We start from the raw sequence: 16,054 nt of genomic DNA, 5'->3' as shown, positions 1-16,054 counted from the left end.
CAACTATCATCACAGCTGTGTCTGTGACAGCCAGAGACATGTAACATCTAATTCCTAACATCTACGGCCTGGAGTGCAATCTCATCGCAACTTTAAGACTGAACTGAAACGTTCTGCACAGTTCTCGAGCCCTTTGTGTCGGGGCACGTAATGGAATAAGGAACTGCACAAAACACAGGACTGACTCATGTCACAGACTGACGCATGCTATTGTGTGCTTTCTCAGTCTGTGCATTGTTGTACATTTAGCAAAATTCTGATTGTTGCAGAAAGCCTGCCTTACATTAACGGTTCTTACAGTTGGAGATTTTGCTCTTCTCTACTTCATGTTATTATATGACCTGACCTAGTTGGGACCATTTTATAATTCATGCTATGTAGTGTTTGTAGCTGTTTTGTCCTCTGACGTATTTTTAACTCGCCTAATATTTATTTAGCCCTGTTTTTGTTGTTGTTTATCGGACAAGCTGTGAGAAATTCACAGCATGCACATGTAATTGGTGAACCCAACATTTCTTAATGCCTCACAGCGAAGCTTGTTGAGACACTAGTATGGCGTGGAGTGCACCGTGAGATCAGAAACACTAAAAAACTGGTTGACCTGTGGTTTCATAGTGATGCTGAATGATCTGCCCCAATGAGCAAGTACGGCTTTGAGAACTACTCAGGGGGCGCGTTTCCCAAAACCATAGTTGCTAACTAAGTTAGCAACTTTGTTGGTTGCAATGCAATTTCCCATTGCCAACCAACTAAGTTGCTAACATGTTAGCAACTATGGTTTTGGGAAACACGCCCCAGTTCATTATATATCTGTTTGTACAGTGTCTTTTAAAGGGTAGCATCGCATAATGGTCCAAGATCCAGGGGCCACACGTCATAGAGCAACACTGCTAGAACGTAGTGTTGTCAGACTGCCAGAGAAGGATGCTGCAAGGCAAGGTTACTGGCTTATCCACATAACTTTAGGAGTAACAGCTGATCTCCAAACAACACACCACTTTACAAACAATAGCTGCTTATTGCAGTGTTCTTGTAGAGATAAGCGGAGGGGCAGAGGATTTGAGAGATCAAGTAGTGAGGAGCAAGTATACATACAGTGGCATATCCAACAGTGGATGTGAGTGTGTTTGGGACTGTCTAAAGCAAGACTTGAATTTTTATTTGTTTTGACAGTTCAGCTCAAGGGGGAAAAAAGCACTTCAAAATGTGAACTGGAAGGTTATTCTGTGGTCCAAGACCAGTTTATTTGTGAGTGTGTGTGCTTTAAGTTGACTGTACTGTTTTGTGGCGAATGTACATGCTTTGCAGGGAAAGTACACACCTTTCTTTGTTCTGAGCAGTGCAAGGTTTACACCCTAATAATTATTTTCTCCTGCCACATCATATGAAAGGCACCTTTTGGTCATCACTGACCATAGTTTACTTTTTCCACTTACTGCATGTATATGAGTTTTGTTAAACTGTTTTTTGTTTTTGTTTAAGCTTGTTTACCAATGGGATGACATTAAAATGAATGAATACTTTATCTATGAAACTTAAAACCCTGTTAGCCTGCTGTTTATGGCAACAGCATTATTTTGGAATACATGAAAAAATACAGGAAAAACTTTAGACCAACACTATAAAGTACCATAGACTATACAGTCTATGTAAAGTACAGTATCTAGCATGGCTTGAGCATAACTATGTGTAGCTCTTTAAGGCTGGAGCGTCTTAGCTTTCGTATGACAAGTGTACGTTCCTGAAGGATGTAAACCACATCGATAAAACCTGATGAGGGACACCTGATTCAGAGCCAGGGTGAATTACATTTAGTTGAAAGTAGGCATAAACCACACTGTGGTGTGATTTGCCATTTCTCATCTCACTGGCCTGGTGAAAGCTGCATGGCCATTATTGACTGTCCTTCAAGTACATCATCTTCAAATCAATTACAGGAAAGGGGTACTGCTTGGTGACACTTTTGATGGCGTTTGCTGGATATGTTGGGAGAGTGGAAAGTACGCTTATCTGTTTTTGATTTTGAAGGTAACTACATGAAGTGTAAGTCCAGTATAAAAAAAAAACATGTCATTGCTGTAATTAACTTTTTACAAAATGTTTTTCATTACTAATAATTTAAACATACCTCTTTAATATTAACCTTTTTTTTTTTTATTAAACATGACTATAAAATATCTAATGTCTCACACCACAGTGCTTTTTTAAAAAAAATGTAATCACTACATGCATCATATTCCTTTTCTCCAAGCTTTATATTGAGGCAATTCTAAGCTGAAGGTCTTGGTCTGCAATTGTTTTATGCAGTGTCTTGATCATATTCTTCCTTTGTTGTATCATGTCCATCTCCGTATGAAGGTTTACAATCATCTGACACAATCAATCATGACTTACTGAAGGTATTTTAAAAGAAATTAAAAGGAACTTCAAATAAGGCAACTTTTCCTGTGTGGTTATTTCTTCAGTACTGGTATCTTGAAGTACTTTAATTCAAACCAATACAATTGCAATGCAGGCAGCTTCCTCATCCACGGTAATATAGGCCAGGGCACAGATGTAGTGGACATTTATATCAATATGTTCCTTTGCGAGGCTAAACCCATGATGCTGGTATTGGTAGTGTGTAACATTCTTAGGAGCAGATGTATGAAATGAGTATAGAAGTTAATGTGTAAATTAAGTTATAGTGTACCGTAATGGTCCAAAGTTATAACACATCTTTTTGTCCTGACCATTTTTGAAAAAATGAGTATTCTATGCAGTCTATTCTATACAGTTGTGCCTAACTGCATCTTTATGCCATATATTTCTCCCAAAATATTTTTCAACACACTGCTGATCCCTGATAAACCTTACATATAAATCATATAGGTAAACAATTGATCCTGCATCCAAACAATGACAGTATCTACTTCAGGACAAAGAGAAATAGTCATTGTTGTTACTTCATGAATCGTCTTGGGCCGTTTAATCATCCAAAACAATACAGCCATTTGATGCACACTCTGGAATGACATAGGTGTTTCTTTCTTGCTCATCATCAAGGTATTTTTTATTATATTCTAAAAAATATTTTCCTCATTTCGGTAAAAAAAATCTTTAAACAAAGCTATTCACTGTAGTTTTGGACCGGGATTATTATAGTCAGACTCGAGATCATAACCTGAACAAGTGTCACAGGAACACAATCTCTCAAAACTCAATGAACTGACATCACAGTAAAGAGCAGTAAACCTAATACCATGAAACCCCAATAAGGCTTTGCAGTTCGCAGACAGACAGAGACAAAACAAGTTAAGTAAGAGGTTTAACAGATGGGAGAACTACGAGCATATTGTTGGCCCTGAGGAAAAGCTGGGGGAACGATGTGGTCTCGTCTCTGGCTCTGGGCATCATGGGAAAAACTTCTGAGGCACCATGGATAGGTGAGTGTAAAACAAACAAACAAACAAACAAACAAAAAACAAAAATAAAATGAAGGACGTCAGTAGGACGCGGTCCCTTTCCTACACCAGCAGAGTCCTCTCTCCGTTTCTCCATCTTTCCCCACCTCTCTCTCTCTTTCCATCCATCTGTCCACCCGGCTCCCTGTCGGTCTGTCCATGCAGTGGTTAGGAGATCACCTCTGTGTGGGAGGACGTGGCCTCCACTAGCGTGAGCTGCTGCTCTGAGTCCAGCTCCTCGGCCTTGACGATGACCGCTCCTTCCGACAGCACCAGGAGCTCTTCCCCGGCGTGCGCCGAGCTCTCCACCACCACCTCCTCCTCCTCCACCACCTCCTCCTCCTCCTCCTCCTCATGCGGTGCGCCCTCCTCCTCGCCCGTAGCGTTGCCGTTGCTCTGGCCGTGGCTGATGGCTTGCAGTTTGATGCGGTACTGCTCGGCTTCCTGCTCCTTCCTCATGAGCTGCTGCCGGTACTCCTGCACCTTGCAGTTCGCCTCCTGCAGCTGCCGCTGCAGCAACTCCTGCACAGGGAGGCAACACACAAGACAGCTCAACAACAGCATACAAAACAACACAAATGACTATTCACTCAAAAATAACATCAACAAAGACAACTCACTCAATAGCACTAATACTAATACTAATGGTTGTTGTTACTCTTGTTACGATCAGGGGGGTATTCCAAGTACATGGTTTAGTGGCAAACCTTGGTAAGTTAACTCAGAGTAAGTAAACCTCTAACAACAAGAGCCTTATGGCATTGATTTGTTTGGCGAATGAAGCCATACAGCAGTTCTATTAGGAGGTTTACCACTTACTCTGAGTTAACTTTCCCAAGTTTGTCACTAAACCACATACTTGGAATACCCCCCAGTAGTATTTGTAACAGTAGTAATAATAGGAGTAGTATATCATTATTATGAAAGTGATGGTAACAGTAGTAGTAATGGTAGTAGAACTAATAGCAATAGTACAAGTAATTGAATGTATTACTCTTCATTCTCAATCTTTGTATTAAGGCCTACCGTGTCTTCAGCTTCTGTGTGATTGGCTGAGATTTCTATCTTTCTTTTCCTGGCAGGAGGTGGCTGGGGCTCCTCCTCCACGACCTCCTCTGTGATCTGATTGGCTGGGACCGCCAACACTGAAGAGAACAATCAAGAAGCGTTAGTCCAAACTTACAATCAAACCATCTTCAATTCAATGTGACTAAAAACTAAAAAAATAGTATGTGAAAGAATGTTTTTCTTTCTGTAAGAGGAAGGGACATTTGGTTTGGATACCTCTTGGGACAAGTGGCTACATATGACAAAACTAAAATTGTGATTGCTCATATGTTCAGTACCATAAAAAAGCACATTTGGGACACCTGAAGCTTAAAAGTCTTCTTGAAGGAACTGTACACCAATTTATAGACTTACTCTGCTGACCGTGTTGCATGGTCACAAAGAACGGCTGTGACAGCCCGCCTGTCGTCTGCAGGTTGCCATGCTGATCTGTTACTATGGTGATGACCCTTTGACCTCCCTCATTGACCATTTGTTGAATGCTGGAATCCAGGGTGCTGGCAGCGATGGCCTCCTCAGTGTCGCCTGGAGAGAGGCGGAGAACGACACAGAACAGCAGGTTTCGGTGGTTAGGCAGGACACTTCTCCCAAATTAAATATACAGTACAGCCGATCACATTTGAGTTTACATCACATTCATTTCAAAGATTCTTTCATCCAAAGTACAGCACAACAGAGATGCACCTCTTTATCAATGTGCATTTATCCATTTATCAGTAGTGGAAGTGGTGGTTAGTGTTACCACCTGTGTTCTGTGGGTATTGAACCCATAACCATGATGATGTTAGCACCTTGCCTGTTTAGTGACACAGCCCTTACCTGAGTTATTCTTGATGAGGTCAGCCAGGTTCACGACCCCTCCCTGCATCCCCGGGATGGCCTGGATGATGAACTGAGGCCCCGACGCTCCACCAGTGATGCCCGCTTCAGCGCTGATGTTCACCTGGGTCTGCATGGCCTCCTGAAATGAGCACAAGTGGGTCAACCAACAACTAGGCCACAGAGACTTAAAGGAAAACTCTGGCGATTTTTCATATAGGTCATCGAGTAGTGTCGTTACAAAAAACAAACAAACAGTGTAGCACTGTAGCTGTCTGGCTGATCTAGCTGTTGGCTGCAGGTAACACCGATTTCTTTGGGGGGTTTTCCGTACAGAAAGTACTCGTGACCTCGAGAAACAGAGATCTGTAAAAATTACTCCTTTAACTCAACAGAGAACATATAGCAGGCTGTGCAACATGTGAGGTACTGTATAGTCCAACTTGTTCATGAGGTAAACAATAAGATAAGGTTAATAATTAAACTGCAGTACATAAGATAGGATAATCCTTTCCCACACCAGGTCCATGCGACCAAAGGAGGAGATGCGCCAAATGAACATAAAGCCCTGATAAATCCCTCATAAATGACCACTTAACAAGAACAATGACATTTTTGACAACAAGATTATTATACAATAGTTACAACTGAAAAGCAAAGGAGTCTAATAGATTTGTAACTCAATAAGACAAAATGGAAAGAGGCCAAATAATCAGTATATTGATTATGTTGTTTTCATAATAGTAGGTCAATGTCAAAATTGAAATTGAAATTTGATTGTTTGCACAGCCCATACTCTCCCATTAAACCTGTTTCACCATAGCATACCTGTAACAATATGATGAGGTCAGCATTCTGGATGTCGATCGCAATGTCAAGTGGTGTCTTGTCGAATTTACTGAGGGCATGTGCATCAGCACCGTGTTTCAGTAGCATCTCAGCCACCTTGTGGTAGCCATGCTGCGTTGCCCAGTGTAGAGCGGTCATCTTCAGCATGTCTTTGGCATTGATGTCCGCGCCACTCTGAGAAGACAGGAGTTTAGTGAGTCAGATCGCTATCTTAAAGAGACAGACTTAAGTCCAAGTAAGTACAAAAAAAAAAAAATGTGTGCTTGTTTACATTTCTCAGTGCTTCTAAAAATGACTTAAAATATACAGCTAAAGCCATTAATATCTTTTTTTTTATAGAACTGCAAGCTGCTCCATCAGCTTCATGCTAATCCTTGCCATATAGTAGCAACTGACTAATCATCATCTTTAAAAAAAAAAAAAAAACAGTAGGAGGCTCACCCTGACAAGCAACTCCACGATAACAGCATGTCCCTCAGCAGCTGCCATGTGCAGAGGGGTCCTGTCCACTTTGGTGCGGGCATCTCTGCTGACGCCTGCGCGGAGAAGCACTTCTGCCGTGGAGTAGTGCCCATGCTGGGCAGCCAGGTGCAGGGGCGATGTGCCCAGCTACCGGAAGAGACCAGCACATCACTTAATATCAACATTCTGACAGACAACAGACCTCATAATATAAGTATTAATAACTAATTCATTATTGTTGTTAGTTAACAATCTGGAATGATTAATGCTATTAATGACTAATAGCATCCTGACAGATATTACTTATTAGTATATGACAAAGGAAATGACAGAGAGAGACAAGATCAGCAAGTTCATTTTAAAATGTCTTTGAAAACTAACACTTCAAAAACTAACAAGAGGCTTCCATACTCAACCTAAATCAAACACTATCCACACCTCATCTCTCTTCTTCTTTCCTTGCCTTTGTCGTCTCCTCCCTACTTCTCTTTGTAAGAGTCTTTTTAATATATATATATATATATATATATATATATATATATATATATATAGAGAGAGAGAGAGAGAGAGAGAAAGACAGGAAGCGAAAGTGGGAGAGAGAGAGAGATGGGGTGGGATTGGGAAATAACCCAGGCTGGATTCGAACCCCGGGCCCGGTGGGCAAGTGTCAAGTCAAGTCATGTCAAATTTATTTATATAGCGTATTTCACTGCGGTCATTCAGTGTGCTTTACAAAAGCAAGGAGTAATAGTAAACAAAATAGATGGACCCGAATATGGGACGGGCGCTGTACCCAGTTGAGCCCCTATTAGTTTCCCAGCACCCCCTTTAAGTTTCTTTTTGACTGATAATATCGTCTCCATCTCTTCCCTCAACTCCGGTCCAATCCTCTCCTCTTTCTCTGACTGCTCTCATTTCTGCTCCTTAACTTTCTCTCCTCTTTTCAAAACATTCTGTCCTCTGCTCTCCACTCACTCACCTCATTGTGTCTCTCAGAATGACAGGGAGACACAAGATCACTAATTGGTCAGATCACAAATCATGGATTTTTAAAACACTTTGAAAAACCAACATTCCCAGAGGATGCTGTCAGGTGAGGTTAAGGAGTTGGGAGAAAGGAAAGGGAAGGAGAAGGGAAAAGTTGAGGTCATTGCTCTTACCCAGTCTGTGGTGAAAGGTGCTCCATTGGCCATCAGTGTTCGGACCTCATCGTCCTCTCCTTTCCGCGCAGCCTCTAGAAGCCGCTTCCCCAAATCCACCAGCGACATCTGACACATAAAAATGCATGGTTTGTTTGATTGATGGATTGAATGAATGAATGAATGATTGAATAAATCAATCAATCATCAATCAATCAATGGCCACACAAACCACAAACAGTTGCATGCATTACACACACATATTTTCGAATCTGTCGTCCTTTGCCGATACCCTACCCTGTATCATATGTCATTCCTTGCATTACTTTGACATGATTAAACATTTCTTTAACAATATTAGCTTGATGTATTTTGAAGAGTGATAAGTCATTAGTGGCAGGGTTCCCACGGGTCCTTGAAATCCTTGAAAGTTTGTGAATCTGAAAAAAATTAATTCAAGGCCCTTGAAAGTTTTTGAAAAAAGACACAAATCAATGGAGGTCCTTGAAAGTCCTTGAATTTCTTTTTGAGGAAAAAAATCCATACAATTACGTACAATTCCGCTTATTAACATGTACACAGCCAGCATGATTTCTGCGTGTTTCCCGCGTGTAGTGTTTGTTGCCCAAATATTTAATTTAACATTCTGATGAATAAACCGACAGGTTCATGGTAACGAGTTTAACTTGTTTAGGACAAGTTTATTTCAGCTCAGTTTTATGCAAAATACAAACATGAAAAATAAAATATGCCTACCAACTGTCATATGACCAAAAATAAAAGAAAACTGCGACAAGGTATCCTTGGTCTGTTGAGGTAACATGGTTTAACCATGCCCACGCTTGAAATTTATCGACACATTAGGTCCTTGAATTTAAGGATATTGGGCCTGGAAAGTCCTTGAAAGGTCCTTGAATTTGATCTTAACCAAGGTGTGGGAACCCTGAGTGAGGAACTTCAGGCCACACACTTGTGACTGGATGCATGCAAGATGCCATAAGGGAAAAGGGGAGGCTGATGTAATTGTGATGTTATACCGAAATGCGGTACCCAGACTTTTTACAGCTCTAATACAGGCAATTACTCTCTATCACCGATTTCAATTCTCAGCTTAGGTAATGCACAATTAATTCTGTGGGGAATCCAAAAGTATTCCGAGCATACAAAAAATTGCAAGGGAACATCAAAACTCTTAAGGTCTTGATGAGATGTCCATGCAGTAATGCATGTAAAGTTATAATCTCTGGACATGTCAGGGGTTGGTATATATTGCCAGCAAGTCAGATGGATGGATAATGCTAACTCCACTGTACTGACCAGCGGGGAGTTGCAGCATGCGTTTCTCGTTACATTAAAAGAATAAATGAACAGTTACAATGACAAAACAGTCTGCATTGTTACAAACAGATGTTTAATGTTTACGGTAAACTTTTTGTCCAAACACAAATAAGCTGGATATAATATGTATTTATCATATACGTTGCACAATAACAGATTGTGGTCACATTTCGCGCTAACTGGTGCTTAAGAGAAGCCATTTTATGCTATCCCAGAAAACTACACATAACTAGCAAGCTAACAAGGTGAGCATGCTGTCGATAGCTGGCTAGCTAGGCAAAAAGAACCAGGGAATGTCATGTTATGATGTTGTCTTTCCTAACATATCAGGTAACGATATTAAAAGACAATCATAACAGGTAGACAAACAGGAAACTCATTGATATTAACTTGTAGGTTTTCCGGGGGAAGTCAGAGAAAATCTAATTTTACAAGAGAAAAAACTACTTCCACATCCGGTGAGAACGAGTAGCATCCACTGCGAGGATTTCGCGGCAAGGTTTCAATTAATAGCTTTGCAATTAAAGAGGGATACGTTTCCACTTGCTGAGACTGCATGAAGCATTAACTTAGGTCTGGAATGTTATTTTAGTCAATCGGTGATGCAATTTATAATGTAGGTGTTAAGATTTTAATGTTGAGTTGGCTGGTCAATTCCACAGATGTTAGCAAAGTAGCAAACTAGCTAGCAATAGCTTGCATAAACTTTTAAAGTAACATGGTTGAAGTTGGGTCCGTGAAATTTGTTTTGCAATTACATAACATTCATAAGGATAGACTGCTGCTTTACATTAACACACCTTTTCCATTACAACAGTGTTACAGCATAGCCACGAGTAGTAATTAGACATCCACTATGGATGCCAGCGTTCACGTAAAGTTTCATGTTATTAGCAGGCTAGCTTACAATTTAGCATCTGGCTAACTACGCACACTACGTTAACTTTGCCGTTTTCAAAATGCTTTCTGCGTTTATGCTACATCTGGGTGAATCGTCTTACCTTTCTCTGTCGTTGGTGGAGAAATTATTTGATGCAGATCTATATCCACATTAGATGGACTGATTTTTCCTTTCTAGCCCGACAACTTTATGAAAACAAATATTGTTTTAGATTTTCCCTCGGTTCAAAGATGGCAGCCGATGCCACCGGAAGTAAAACTGAAAAGGTCAACTCAGTCTTTAAAAAAAAAAAAAAACTCTTCATTGCAGATACCTCCTTGTTCAAAAATATAATCAGTAAAATGTTTCTTATGGCCTCCTTACGTCAAACAACTTTGACAAGATTTGGGAAAGATTCTTGAAAGATTGGAGTCTTTTAACGAATGTCACCCATTCAAGCTTTACTAAAAAGTCTACAATCTTAAAGAATCTTTACCAAGTCTTATCAAAGTTGTTTGGTGTGTAAGGAGGCCATTAGATAATTTTCCCAATTTCATCAACACCTTAGTGTCATCTGACAAATGTTTCCAAGATTACAAGAAGGATAAGGCATTATTATTGATTGGCAATGTAGGACTAAACTGGGTCTTTGTGCATAATCAACCCACACTCTATAACCATGTTGCTAACTGTCCACTTCTTGAAAATTGTGAATCTAACATTCTAATCAAAACTTGTCTGCAATTTTCCTCTATATTCTATGTTACTGGGCTTTTTTGCCAGCATTAATCTGGTGGTCAGATAAATGTGGTCTAGCCTAAATACAAAGACCTAGAAGAGAAAACCATGGTTTGCACAATTTTATATTAAGTCATTCTGCAATACCGTTTTCTTTTTACGTTACCAGCCAGCCAGTTGTAGCATTTTAGAAGTTACACAATTGGTGTTATCTATCAAACAGTATAATGTCAACTAAGACCAAAAGAGACCAGTAAATCCAGTAAAAATGGAACCAGTAAACATACCACACCAATTGCCAAGTATGCAATTAAGATGTTTATTCATGGAGAATGTTTTTAAAATGCATTTTTATGACCGATATTACCTTGATCCTTCAGTTTTGTTTTCATAGTTAAACCAAAAAAAGGTCAGAGGAGTATCTTGGACAAAATGCACAACTAAATGTGTAGTGATACATTGGCTAACTTTGCAGTCACATTTCATTAGGCATCCTAACAATATAGACCCACATTACCACACCCCTTTACATCGTCTCACCACGGACATTCACCAACAATACAATTTGCAGTCAAATATGGATGGAATCCAACAGCGAAATTGTCTTAATTTACTCAGCCTTCATTTCAAAGAAATAACCAGAAAAATGAAAAATACATAAAGAAAAATACAATCATGGTAGGCTTTTATAGTCTTACTTTTCTGAGGCCTGCTCAAAACAGACTGAAAGCAGCATAAAATACTCAGGAAAAAGAAATCTCAAATGAACAGAAGGCAACTGATATAAACCGTTTCTCCATTGCACGCTATAAAACATCAAAACATCCAACAATATTTGTATCTGGTTGAAGGCAAGCACCATCCATCATAATCTTTTAATGTGTGCGAATTTCAGGCTGTTTTGATATGACTTAAGACACTCAATCTACAGTCGCAATTCCCTTTCTTGTTTTATATATTCTGCCTCAGGGAAAGAGATGCCAGACTTCTGCATCATCAATACCGGCCCCTCCTCTCATCCCTCCCCCCAACTATATTTGTAATGGTTACAAGAAGAGTGAACACTAATAGAGAACCATTATAAATTAACGTTGAATACATCTAGTGTTACTTCCCATTGTACATTCCCATGCATTGCTAGACTCACTCTTAGGGCAGGGAATTGGTAGAAGGATTTGTGTGTGTGTGTGTGTGTGTGTGTGTGTGTGTTAGGAGGGTGATCAACCACAAGTTCATTTTGAACATTAGCAGTGTGAAATATTAGGGTCATCACAGTAGTCAATTCAACCTCAGATAATCTTGTTTTTTTTGTTTTTTTTTAAAGCCTTCTTTAAAACATAAGGGTTACTTGAAAGATTTTTAACATAATTTCCAAATGTTCTGAACTGGTTTATTCAGAACAAAACTTATCCTGACCATGGTGAAACACAGGTACTGGCAGTATATAACCTCACAAGAACAAATTGAAATCGAGTGTGTCAATACTGGCAATAGGCTCTCTCCAGTAGTTGAAGCTGGTGTACTCGGATAACTCGTGATCCACTTGTTCCTCACGCTTCTGGGACAACTTCTGCTTCTTGGTCTGGTTCTTCTGGATGGGCACCACCTTAGCCAGGTCCTCCAACTCAGTCAAATCCAGCTCAGGGATTGGCTGCCTCCAGAAGAGGAAGGAGTCATATTGGCTGTTGGAAGTCTCCAGCATTTTCATCTGAATTATGGACACAGACAGGTGATTAAGGCAGATGCAGCAACATTAAAATAACTCAACTTCCTAAGGAACTTAACTGATGATCATGAGTGTATATCCTTAGAAGTGGATGATGTAAATAGCACATGTTATGTAGTCAGTGCTATGTTTACTATGTTTGTCTCAGCAAGCATGTAGTAGAAGTGGGACTGCCTATTTCTGACTTGTTTACACTTTATTTTTAGGTGGCTATTGCATCCTTCTCAAAAGGTTATTCCCAGAAGACAGTTCGCTTTCCGGGGACATAGGCTACTAATTCGGCTTACATGTCCAGATAGGGAGAAGATATTTCCCACACCAATCATTCTTACATGCCATCATTATTAGAAACCCCTCGTGACTATTCACTTTGAACCTATTAAAAAGACAAGTAACAAGGTCGAGGATAAACAACCTCCCCAGACGAGCAAGTAGGCCTAAGCTCATCATGAAAACGGTGCGGAATCCTCTGATGCGCATGTAATTTTCACTAGCCTACTGTGTGCAAAGCAAATTCACCTCGCCAGTCCTGAACCAACGATTTTAAATAGGCCTATCTGATCATTGTAAATCTTCGTCTAGTATACGCAATTGTCGAGGGGCATGCACTGATCGACTCCACACTAGCAACTGAACATCCAAACAAATAGCCTAATATGCCGTTGTCAATTTGGCAACCTCATTTAATTTCTTGAAACAGTGGAACTGGGTCATGCAATCTCGCCTATACAGTGGGCTAGGAAATGACAAGCTCCACCGTGACAAAGCGTTTTGAAGATAGGCCATCTATAGCATTCTCAGTTCACCTCGACCAAATTACCTCACATGTAATTAATGTAGCAATGCGTCGTGGTTCATATGTAGAAAAAGCAACGGACTGTGAGGTCTTGAATCTAAGACCGGAACAAATACTGAATTGATTCTGACCTGATATTGACAAATCGTAGGCTACAGCTTTCTATACACCAAGAAAAGAGGTAATTTCCGAAAGAGACAGGTTTAATACGCCAAACAGTGCTCAACCAGCCTAAATCCCAAAATCACGCAACCAGATAGGCAAATAAATACCCCGATACAATTCTGACCTGGTTACCTTTTAGATGTAGCCTATATTCGGAATCTGTTGCTTATAAAAAGGTTTTTCTTATGGCTGTATTCCTTTGTTCGCGTTGACCGGTGCTTGCACTGCTGTCAGTCCGTCTGTTTCTTATAAAAGCAGGTTCACAAGCCGGCTTTTTCAAGCAGCAATCAGCCACACCCACGACTCTCCCAGACGCAATTTGCCCATCTCCGTGACGATAGGCCACTGGTACGTCTTAATAAAGCCCATGCAGCATTTCAAGTCACAATGGGTGAACAAATAATGGAGTAGCCTATGCTGATCCCCCAAAATAGGGAAATTTATTTTATTTAGGACAAATAGGCTACAACGGTTTGAGCCAATAACTGCACGATGATAACTATTAATCAGCTTTTGTCGGGTTGTTGTCAAGCAGATTATGTAGTGCTTCAAAAGATTTTAATGGCCACAAAGTCTTCAGGATACAATGTTATCGTTGTCACAAAATTAACGGCATTTTGCTGACCTTTTAGGCTTAAATAGGATGCTTCTTCAAACTTAGTTACAGTCAAATTCCTGTAGGAGGCGATGATGTACTGATTATGTTTCATTATCCCCTACCATGCAAGGTGATGCCTTACGGATGAGAGAGCAGTGTTTACTTCGTTCCTGGAGTTTGGACAAAGGGAGTTAAAATTATTAAAGGGCTATACTAAAATGAGGCCTCTGTAGCCTATGACATTGTTGAACTTTAAAGTCGCAGAAACATTTGAAGTCAGATAATCAAGAATCAGAAAGGTACAGAAGTGGAGACATTCTAATAGGGAGAGTTATCAAATGATTCTTACTGGAAATTGAAATAAACGGAGGAAAACAAACAAAAAAACAAGGAAAATATTATCTTCTAATTTCTTCTCATTATTATGGCAAGCCATGTCTTGAAATACTTGTGTTTAGGATTTCACCTTTCACCTATTTCACCTTGAAAGTTCAACGGTAAAGTTGACCTGCTGCTGGACTACATGGAGCACTTTTCAGCAAAAATCTGTGCTGCCCACAGAGTGCCTATGAGGGGTGGTCAACATTGGTCATGCACTCCCACTTGGTCAACATCCCTCTTTGTTGCCAACATTCTCTCCTCTCTCCACATTTACTGTCTACAGAGAGTTCAGCTCATCAACTCACAGCTTGTTAAAAGTGCAGTCAGTGAATATGACAAATGGATAAGGCTATGAGGTCAACAGACAATCAAATTACACCCATTCTGTGCTTCAGAAGCAACCTGTTGACCGTGGTGATCCAGCCTAATGTTTGTTTATCATTTACAGTGCCAGAACTGTGTGACTTTTTCGAGCATGCACTCTGAATAGAACTCTAGTCTTAAGTCTTGGATAGAATCAATAACTACACCAAACTGATTAAACATCGGCAAAATTTTGGGTGGACATTAAACTAACTGAACCTCCACAGAAAGTAGTGTGTTGAACCTCTTTGACAAGGGCCGCTGTGTTCTAATCCCACCCAAGTCTGTTATCCTGGTGCCAACATTTTTTTATAAACCACAGATTCACCTCTTGGAAAGAGCCAAAAATCAAAGGAGGCTTAGGAAGTCCGCAAGAAGAAAGTCAACAAATTATATTCTACCATGAATTACATGAAATTCGCCTGACAGTTCTCTAGCTGTCTGTTCTGTGAGTGCACTAAAAAGCTCAGTTTTCACACAGGCCTGGCTTTGTATCTGGGAAGCTGTTTGGCTGCTGCATGAGTGCAAATATCAACTCTCACCAGAACTATGCACTGTACATCCAGTGATTGTTGACATGCTATTTTTCCCCTGAAGTAGGTTATATTGTTCAAGTCATGAAATGTCTAAACTAATGGAAGCTAAATGACCAATTCTTCATACATTTCACATTTAGGCCAATATTCAGCCTATATTGTCAGTTGTAATCTTATCAGAATCAGTTTTATTGGCCAAGTATACTTATGTACAAGGAATTTGACTTTGGTAGGTGTTAACTATACATTCAGCAAATAGACATGTATATACAGTAAATTATACTCTTTTGATCCCGTGAGGGGAATTTGGTAACGTTTACATTCAGTAGACAAGTAGTAATATAGACACATAACGTAAAGTGATAACAATATACAGCATAGGCACATAAAAAACAAAAACACAAATATGCAAATAAGACATAATATCAAGACAAGTAAACATGGAGTGGGATGTAAAGTGCAAAAAATAATAGTGCAAATGTAGTGTGCAAGATGCATATTGGAATGATAATAGGAGTGGGTGAATGGCCAAAGTGGGGATGACCCCACTTATCCGCAGTTCAGGAGAGTGATGGCAGTAGGAAAGAAGCTGTTTTTGTGTCTGGTTTTGTGCGCAGGAATCTGTAGTCTTGCCAGAGGGGAGGAGGTTAAAGAGATTTTATGCAGGATGTGTGGGGTCTTTGGTGATGTTCTCTGCCTGCTTCCTGGTCCTACCAGAGTACAAGTCCTGGAGGGAGGGCAGGGGGGCACCAG

The 16,054-nt window shown here is 40.1% G+C and overlaps 2 protein-coding genes across 3 annotated transcripts; both read right to left on the bottom strand.

Moving 5' to 3' along the window:
* Window positions 1–2,197: 2,197 nt before the first annotated feature.
* On the bottom strand, window positions 2,198–10,268 carry gabpb2a (GA binding protein transcription factor subunit beta 2a). Its single transcript, XM_048230285.1, has 8 exons — window positions 10,120–10,268; window positions 7,802–7,909; window positions 6,621–6,788; window positions 6,159–6,353; window positions 5,331–5,472; window positions 4,866–5,036; window positions 4,470–4,588; window positions 2,198–3,965 (listed from the first exon to the last, which is right to left on the bottom strand). The coding sequence occupies exons 2-8, from the start codon at window positions 7,907–7,909 to the stop codon at window positions 3,612–3,614; spliced, it is 1,257 nt and encodes a 418-aa protein (XP_048086242.1). The 5' UTR covers window positions 10,120–10,268; the 3' UTR covers window positions 2,198–3,611.
* Window positions 10,269–11,041: 773 nt separating this feature from the next.
* On the bottom strand, window positions 11,042–13,754 carry mllt11 (MLLT11 transcription factor 7 cofactor). 2 transcript variants are annotated; one of them, XM_048230299.1, is made up of 2 exons: window positions 13,548–13,754; window positions 11,042–12,444 (listed from the first exon to the last, which is right to left on the bottom strand). In XM_048230299.1, the coding sequence occupies exon 2, from the start codon at window positions 12,442–12,444 to the stop codon at window positions 12,187–12,189; it is 258 nt and encodes an 85-aa protein (XP_048086256.1). In that variant the 5' UTR covers window positions 13,548–13,754; the 3' UTR covers window positions 11,042–12,186. The 2 variants fall into 2 exon arrangements, with proteins under 2 accessions (XP_048086256.1, XP_048086255.1); XM_048230298.1 differs by having other exon boundaries at window positions 13,556–13,749.
* Between the last annotated feature and the right edge of the window lie 2,300 nt (window positions 13,755–16,054).

The sequence above is a fragment of the Alosa alosa genome, chromosome 20 (genome assembly GCF_017589495.1).
Source record: "Alosa alosa isolate M-15738 ecotype Scorff River chromosome 20, AALO_Geno_1.1, whole genome shotgun sequence".
Taxonomy (NCBI): Eukaryota; Metazoa; Chordata; class Actinopteri; order Clupeiformes; family Clupeidae; genus Alosa; species Alosa alosa.
This window is presented reverse-complemented; position numbering and strand designations above follow the sequence as displayed.

Bases quoted from the DNA above. Each gene is read 5' to 3' on its own strand.
- mllt11 (XM_048230299.1), bottom strand. From the start codon at position 12,444: ATGAAAATGCTGGAGACTTCCAACAGCCAATATGACTCCTTCCTCTTC.
- gabpb2a (XM_048230285.1), bottom strand. From the start codon at position 7,909: ATGTCGCTGGTGGATTTGGGGAAGCGGCTTCTAGAGGCTGCGCGGAAA. The intron at 6,354-6,620 runs GTGAGCCTCCTA...CTGTCTTCTCAG, and splicing joins TCGTGGAGTTGCTTGTCAGG to AGTGGCGCGGACATCAATGC. The intron at 5,037-5,330 runs GTAAGGGCTGTG...GCCTCTCTCCAG, and splicing joins CCTCATCAAGAATAACTCAG to GCGACACTGAGGAGGCCATC.